General features: G+C 48.1%; 1 protein-coding gene across 4 annotated transcripts in view; it reads right to left on the bottom strand.

Annotated features, from left to right (window-relative positions):
- Window positions 1-7908, bottom strand: part of EFTUD2 (elongation factor Tu GTP binding domain containing 2) — a 46693-nt gene that overhangs the window by 20307 nt on the left and 18478 nt on the right. For all 4 annotated transcript variants that reach the window (XR_002481889.1, XM_008056537.1, XM_021711589.1 and 1 more), the window contains 4 exons: window positions 7324-7414; window positions 5712-5794; window positions 1411-1577; window positions 57-181 (listed from right to left, as the gene is read on the bottom strand). Coding sequence is in view for 3 of the 4 variants with exons in the window: in XM_008056537.1 (XP_008054728.1) it covers window positions 57-181; window positions 1411-1577; window positions 5712-5794; window positions 7324-7414 (466 nt within the window). In the remaining variant the exon portion in view is untranslated. The remainder of the gene's footprint in view (window positions 1-56; window positions 182-1410; window positions 1578-5711; window positions 5795-7323; window positions 7415-7908) is intronic.

Genomic DNA, 7908 nt, shown 5'->3' with positions numbered 1-7908 from the left:
GGGGCAGGCGCGGGGGCGGCGGCATTCGGGGTGGTGAGCCTGCCAGCAGTGCTTACCAAAGGTGTCGGCATAAATCTTGGCGAAAGAGCCCAGCGTGAAACAGATGCTGTATTGAGAGCTGGAGAAGCTGACGTTGCCCAGGAGCGGGGAGAGGACCAGGTTCTCGTCAGTGGAATACATGCTGAAATAGACACATTCTGAGTTAGGCTGGGCTGTGCAATAGCCTCAACACTGGGCCTGGGGTGGGGGTCAGGACCACAGCTGAGGCCAAACAGGCTTGCACAATTGCTCAGTTGTGCCAACAGCCTGGTCTAAGAAAGTGATTAACGGGGTTATTCCCTCATCCCCAGTAACAAGCTGATTTCCCAGAGCTCGGAGCACTCGGCATAGCAGAGGTCTTGGGGACAGTGACACTGGAACACAGGCAGTAAATCTGCTGTGGTAAGACAAACACATAGGAGAGGCATCGCACAGCCACAAGCCTAAACAGACACATATACCACTGAACACAAAGAAGAAAGCCACTGCTCCCACTCCCACTGCCCCACTCTTCTTCATTCTGTTGTGTTTTGCTGCTTTACAAATTCACGTTAGAATTTTTAACCTGTAAGACATGCAGAAGCTGGGCATGGTGGCTCATGCCTGTCATCCCAGCACTTTGGAAAGTGGAGGCGAGAGGACTGCCTGAGCCCAGGGGTTGAGACCAGCATGGGCAACTTGGCAAGACCTCGTCTCTACAATAAATTAAAAAAATGAGTCAGGCGCAGTGGCACGTGCCTGTAGTTCTGGCTACATGAACGGCTGAGGCAGAAGGATAGCCTAAGCCCAGCAGGTTGAGTCTGTGATGGCCGTGAGCATGCCACTGCACTCCAGCCTGGGTGACAGAGTGAGACTCCTACTCAAGAAAAAATAAAAAATAAAAAAAATAATAGCAGCTACCATTGCTTAGCCATTAGCTGCTATAAGGTAAGCACTGTGCTAAGTGTGTTACATCAACTATCGATCTAATTTCTTGTATTATTCCATTAAACAAATACTATTACTGTTCCCCTTTTACAGGAGCAGAAACTGAGCTTAAGTTATTTGCTCAACTTCCTATGGTGGGCATGTGGCAAAAACGAGGCTGATTCTAGAGCCCAAGGTACTGAGTACAACAGTATGCTGAAGATGCGTTAAGTTGTACATCTCCAATGCAACTGAAGTGGTAAAGGGACAGAGGCAAGGAGGCCAAGGCTGTGGAATCCAACCCTGCAGAGAGATCCAGAATGTGCCTCTAGCCCTGACCAACAAACTCATCAACACACGCCAAGAAATAGATCAGAGTTCCCCCAGAGGCATTCAGGGTCAAAACGAAGATTTTGGAAAACCAGAGTCTCTGAGGCCAGGAACCCACTCGCAGGGGCCTGCTACCTTATCAATCCATTGACCTCATCCACAATGTGGCGTAGCTTGTAGTAGGCGTCGGTTGGCGGCAGCTTCAGTTCCAGGATGAGTCGGTCGATCTTATTGATGCACACGGTGACTGCCAGCCTCTCCTGCACCGCGTGCTTGATCAGCCGCTCTGTGTTCAGCATGACCTGAGAAGCACATGGTAGGGAAAAGCAAGGAGGGCAGAAGTTCAAAGCTGAGTCCAAGAGGGCACGAAGGAGAAAGGGGACCCGGGGAAGCTGCTGGATGAGGCAGAGAACCCCTCGCCTGAAGCAGGTGCAGGATCATCAAGGGGCACCCTGAGGACTGAAGTGAATAGAACATGTGCATGGTGATGCTGGGGCCTCATTTCTCAGGGTTGGGGAAGATACTAGGAAGGCCAGGAAGAACCTGTGGTGCTGAAATGAAGGATTTGTATATACACGTGTAGAAATTGCTACAGATATGAGCGGGTGCACATGACCGAGCTGTGCTCAGTGAAAGGGCCTAGGAGCAAAGAGTATAACCTGGACTTTGTTTCTAAATACCAGTCCCCATGATAAGAGCCAGGGCTCCTTAGAGAAATGACTGATTCAGATGGGGGCAGGGAAGACATGTCTGGAACATCTTTTTGGCCTGAAAGTAAGGACATTGCTAAAAAAAAAGGTGAGACGTGTTGGCTGGGCATGGTGGCTCCAGCCTATAATCTCAGCACTTTGGGAGGCCAAGGTGAGAGGACTACCTGAGCCCATGGGTTTGAGACCAGTCTGGGCAACCTGGCAAGTCCTCATCTCTACAATAAATCAAAAAAGTATCTGGGCGTGGTGGCACACACCTGTGGTTCCAGCTACTTGGAAGGCTGAGGCAGAAGGATCACCTGAGCCCAGAAGGTCAAGGCTGCAGTGGCTGTGAGTGTGCCACTGCACTCCAGCCTGGATGACAGAGTGAGACTCCAACTCAAAAAAAAAAAAAGGAAAAGAAAAAAAGATGAGACATGTCAAAAAGGATGCAGGAGCCAGACTGAAGGAGCTCTTACTAGGCAATTCTGGGCTGAATTGAGCATCATAATATGTTAGGGGAGTAATGAACTCAAACTTACTGAATAAATAAAAACTCATATATCTGTGTAGATAATAAACAAGCAAATAGGGCAGAAGGGAAAGTTCTTCTTTACAGCAGAATCCCAATCAATAAATACAGAAGGAATAGGAGTTGGAAAAATCACCACTGACAACCAGCAACTAAGCCGAAGTCATCAATGGATGACAAAAATAGTAGGTGAAGTTTGATAAGCAGTAAAATGTATAAGTGCGTGCACCTGTGTGCATACACACACACGAACACACAGAGACACAATCTCCCTACGAATTGTTTATTACAAGGAGAAATAGTGGCCGGGCATGGTGCCTCAAGCCAGTAATCCCAGCACTTTGGGAGGCTGAGGCTAGAGGATTGCCTGAGACCAGGGGTTCGTGACCAGCTGGGCAACTTGGTGAGATCGCGTCTTTACAATAAATCAAAAAATTAGCCAGGCGTGGTGGCTCATGCCTATAGTTCCAGCTACTTGGAAGGCTGAGGCGGAAAGATCACCTGAGTTCAGCAGGTCGAGGCTGTGGTGGCTGTAAGCGTGCCACTGCACTCCAGCCTGGGTGACAGAGTGAGACCCCAACACAAAAACAAAACAAAATAAAAAACCCAAAAAGAAAACAGTAACTTTACACAGGAGAAAACTGGTCACCCCACCCTAACCAAGTGACCAAAATCAACATCTCCAATTATGGGGTGTTACGAGATGCCATCACGTACATCCTGATGCGATGGACTAATAAGACCACGTCTTATGCAGCATTACTGCCAAAAACAACCTGAGTCTAATCATGAGGAAATACAGATGGATCCAAATTGAATGCCCTGGACTCCTCAAAAGTGCCACTGTAATAAAAGACCAAGGGAGGCTAGGGACCAGCTTCAGTTCAGAGATTAGAAAGTCATGAAAACTAAACACTGTGCATCACTCTGGATTAAGAAAAAAAATTTTTTTCTTTATTTTTTTTGAGTCAGAGTTTTACTCTGTCCACCCAGGTTGGCACTCGGCCACCACAACCTCAACCTCCTGGGCTCAGGTAATCCTTTCACCTCAGCTTTCCAGGTTGCTGGAACTACAGGCATGCGTCACCATGACCAGCTAATTTTTTTATTTTTATTGTAGAGACTAGGTCTCACCAAGTCCGCCCAGGCTGGTCTCAAATCCCTGTGCTCACGCAAATCTCACGCCTCCAACCCCCGAAGTCCTGGGATTACAGGCATGAACCACCATGCCCGGCCTGGAAAAAACTTCTATAAAGGTAACTAGGGCCGGGTACACTGGCTCACTCCTATAATCTCAGCACTTTGGGAGGCCGAGGTGAGAGGACGGCCTGAGCCCTCGGTTTTTTTTGGTTTTTTTTGAGTTGGAGTCTCACTCTGTCGCCCAGACTGGAATGTAGTGGCACGCTCACGGCCACCGCAGCCTCAACCTGCTGGGCTTAGGCAAGCCTTCTACCTCAACCTTCCAAGTAGCTAGAACTACAGGCGCGCGCAACTAAGCCTGGCTAATTTTGGATTTATTGTAGAGATGAGGTCTCGCCAAGTTGCCCAGGCGGGTCTCAAACCCGCGGGCTCAGGCAATCCACTCGACTCAGCCTCCCAAAGTGCTTTGATTATAGGCTGAGCCACCGAGCCCGGCTGAGCCCTCAGTTTTGAGACCAGCCTGGGCAATTTGGCAAGACCTCATCTCCACAATAAATAAATAAATAAATAAATTAGCCAGGTATAACGACGCGTGCCTGTAGTTCCAACTACTTGGAAGGCTGAGGCTGAAGAATCACCTGAGCCCAGTAGGTTGAGGCTGCAGTAGCCGTGAGCATGCCACTGCACTCTAGGTGATAGAGTGAGACTTCAATTCAAAAAAAGAAAAAGAAAAAAAAAAAAAGATAATTGACTGGCTTGGTGGCTCAGCCTGTAATTCTAATACTTTGGGAGGCCATGGTGGGAGGATTGCTTGAGCCCAGGAGTTTAAGACCAGCCTAGGCAACACAGCGAGACCTCATCTCTACAAAAAAAAATCAAAAAATTAGCCAGGCATGGTGGTGTAATCCCAGCTATTTGGGAGGCTGAGGTAGAAGGATCGCCTGAACCCAGGAGGTCGAGGCTGCGGTGAGTCTCAACTGTGCCGCTGCACTCCAGCCTGGATGACAGTAAGGCCCTGACTCAAAAAAAAAAAAAAAAAGAAATAAAGAAAGAAAATTACTGGTACAATTATTGAAATGAAATAAGGTCTGCAGAAAAAGAGCTATACAACAGTATTATACCAATGTTAAAATTTCTGATTTTGTTAACTGTACTATAATATGTATGTGAATATCCTTATTCTTAGAAAATGCATTCTGAAGTATTTTATTTTCAAGGAGAAAAGCAGGGTTTTGTGTATGTGTGTGTACAGTGAGAGAATTACAAAGCAAGTGAGGGTGAGTTCTTTGTACTCTTCTCGCAACTTTTCACTAAGTTTGAAATTATCCCAAAATGAAGTCAATTAAAAAACAAAATAAAATAAAGTCATTCTGGCTCCCTCTGCTGGCCATCCCACCAATGACAACAAGACTGTCAATCTTTTAATTTACTATAAGACACCCTGGCCTTTTAACTCCAATATCTTAGAAAAACTCATAACATTAAAAATTCATTTATATAAATATATTCGCCCCCCCTTTTATTTACATTTGTCATTTTATCTTTGTGTTTCCTGAATGACAATGAGGTCTTTAAATTCGGGCTTCATTGGGCAGGGAGCAAGGAGTCCCACGTTGGGAAATTATTTTGAACTTCACTTGCTGCCCTCACTTTGGTTTATCTTATTTTATTTATTCTTTGAATCAGTCTCACTCTGTCGCCCAGAATGGAGGGTGGTGGCATGCTCACGACCATTGCAGTCTCGACCTGCTGGGCTCTGGTGATCCTTCTGCCTCAGCCTTCCAAGTAGTGTGAACCAAAGGTGCACGGAACCACGCCTGGCTTATTATTTGATCTACTGTAGAGATGAGATCTCACCAGGTTGCCCAGGTTGGTCTCGAACCCCTGGGCTCAGGTTATCCTCTAGCCTCAGCCTCCCAAAGTGCTGGGATGACAGGCGTGAGCCTCCGTGTCCGGCCTGCCCTCACTTTAGAGCAAACCTGAGCCTTCATCCCTCAGCCTTTCACGTTCCCTGCCTCGTGTAGAGCCAGCATGGCTGGGAGAAAGAGCCTCTGAGGGAGCAGAGCCCAACTCACCCCCTCTGCAGCATCGATGAACAGGACCACTCCATCTGAGATGCGTAAGCCAGCTGTGACCTCGTCGGAAAAGTTCACATGCCCTGAAAAGCAAATACGTCAGCTGCCACTTGGTGCAGGATGAGGCATAATTAGCTTGTAGAACGACCTGTAGTGCACTGCTCCCTGCAGGGAGAACTTCCCCATCAGAGCCACATCCTTGGATGAAGCTTCATACAAGAGATCTCAGACACAGAAAGAGGGCAGTGTACACGGGAGCCCCTTCCCGCCCCCCCAGCTGTGTCTAACCAGCAGTGGGCAGTTCTGTGGGATACAAGAGAGCTGGAGCAGGGCAAGGACCGGGGAGGCCTGGAATGCTGCTCAGAGGAGACAGCTCTGGCCAAGTGCCACAGCTGTAGGGGCTGGGTGGCATCAGGGCGCTGGGCACCTAACATGCTAAGAAGACCAAACCTGCCGGGTTCGGTGGCTCAGCCTGTAATCCCATGCCTTTGGGAGGCTGAGGTGAGTGGATTGACTGAGCCCGCAGGTTCGAGACCCACCTGGGCAGCGAGATCTCATCTCTACAATAAATAAAAAAAAAAAAATCAGCCGGGCGTGGTAGCGCATGCCTATAGTTCCGGCTACTTAGAAGGCTGAAGCGGAAGGATCGCTGGAGCCCAGCAGGTCAAGGCTGCAGTGGCTGGGAGTGGCCACTGCACTCCAGTCTAGGCGACAGAGTGAGACTCCAACTCAAAAAAAAAAAAGAAGACCAAACCCATGACTCTCCAAAGTTTTAAAAAACTCTACTTGGCTGAGCCTGGTGGCTCAGCCTGTATTCCCAGCACTTTGGGAGGCTGAGGCAAGTGGATTGCTTGAGTCCGTGGGTTTGAGGCCAGCCCTGGCAACTTGGCAAGACTGCGGTCTCTACAAATTAAAAATTAGCTGGGCATGGTAGCGCATGCCTGTAGTTCCTGCTACTTGGAAGGCTGAGGCAGAAGGATCACTGGAGTCCAACAGATTGAGTGAGTGTGGCACTGCACTCCAGCCTGAGTAACAGAGACTCCAACTCAAAAACAAAACAAAATACAAAAAAAAACAACTCTGCCCAGGGCAACCCCCTCAGGTCCCCTCCTGCTCTGGGAGCTCTCCTGTCCTCTCAGTAAATTCAGCTTTTCCAAAAAATAAAACAAAATAAAAAACTAAAAAATTAAAAACTCTGCCCCAAGAAGGTCCTTTCTGTAAGAGGAAGAGCCAGCCCCAGGAAAGCTGCACTGCTCCCATGGTGATCTGTGCCCATGAGTCACCTCTGAAAGACGAGCGTGCCTGGGGCCAGCCACCAGCACTGCTCACCCAGCTCTCCCCAGGATCCAGCATGGGGTCTCACACAGGCTGCAATGAATGAATAAGTTTCCCTAACATGGAGAGTAGACAGAGAAGGGAACAGGAGGCCCAGGGCACAGTGATTGCCAATTACAAGTCAGAAACAAAGGAGACGGTCAAACATGAAAACTGTCTCAATGAAGGTGAAGGGAAGGTGAAGCAAAGATGCACTGCTCTGCTCTGCTTAGAAAATGGGCGCATAAAAGACAAACAGGACAAGGTTCTACTAATAAAAAGTCCAAGAACGTTCTACCTGGAGTGTCCATGATATTGAAGAGGTAAGACTTCCCTTTGGTATCTGGCAAGACCACGGTCACAGGAGTGCTTTTGATGCCAACACCTCTCTGAAAGGCACAGAGAGTGATTAGGACTGCTTCCTGAGCACGAGGAGTTAATCCTGTCAATTGCTAGTAAATCACCAATGATGTCTCTGCTTATAGTGGGTGTGACTTTTATCTAGGCCTCTAACTAGCATGACCTTGAACATGAAATATCCTGGTGTTTTAGCTGGGCGTGGTAGCATGTACATACCTGTAGTTCTAGCTACTTGGAAGGCTGAGGCGGAAAGATTGCCGGAGCCCAGCAGGCTGATGCTGGGGTGGCTATGAGTGTGCCACTGTACTCCAACCTTTGCGACCTAGTGAGACTCCGACTCCAAAAAAAGAAAAAGAAAAAGAAAAAGAGAAATATCCTGGTGTTTTTGGGGAGAGTTGATTCAAATACAAAAAAAAAAAAAGGAATATGCAAGCAAAGAAATGTAGACTTTGAGCCAGGCTCAGTGGCTCAGCCTGTAATTCCACGCTTTGGGAGGCTGAGGTGAGTGGATTGCCTGAGCCTG

The sequence above is a fragment of the Carlito syrichta genome, unplaced genomic scaffold (assembly GCF_000164805.1).
Source record: "Carlito syrichta isolate Samal-C Ts95f unplaced genomic scaffold, Tarsius_syrichta-2.0.1 Scaffold302391, whole genome shotgun sequence".
In the NCBI taxonomy this organism is placed as follows: domain Eukaryota; kingdom Metazoa; phylum Chordata; class Mammalia; order Primates; family Tarsiidae; genus Carlito; species Carlito syrichta.
This window is presented reverse-complemented; position numbering and strand designations above follow the sequence as displayed.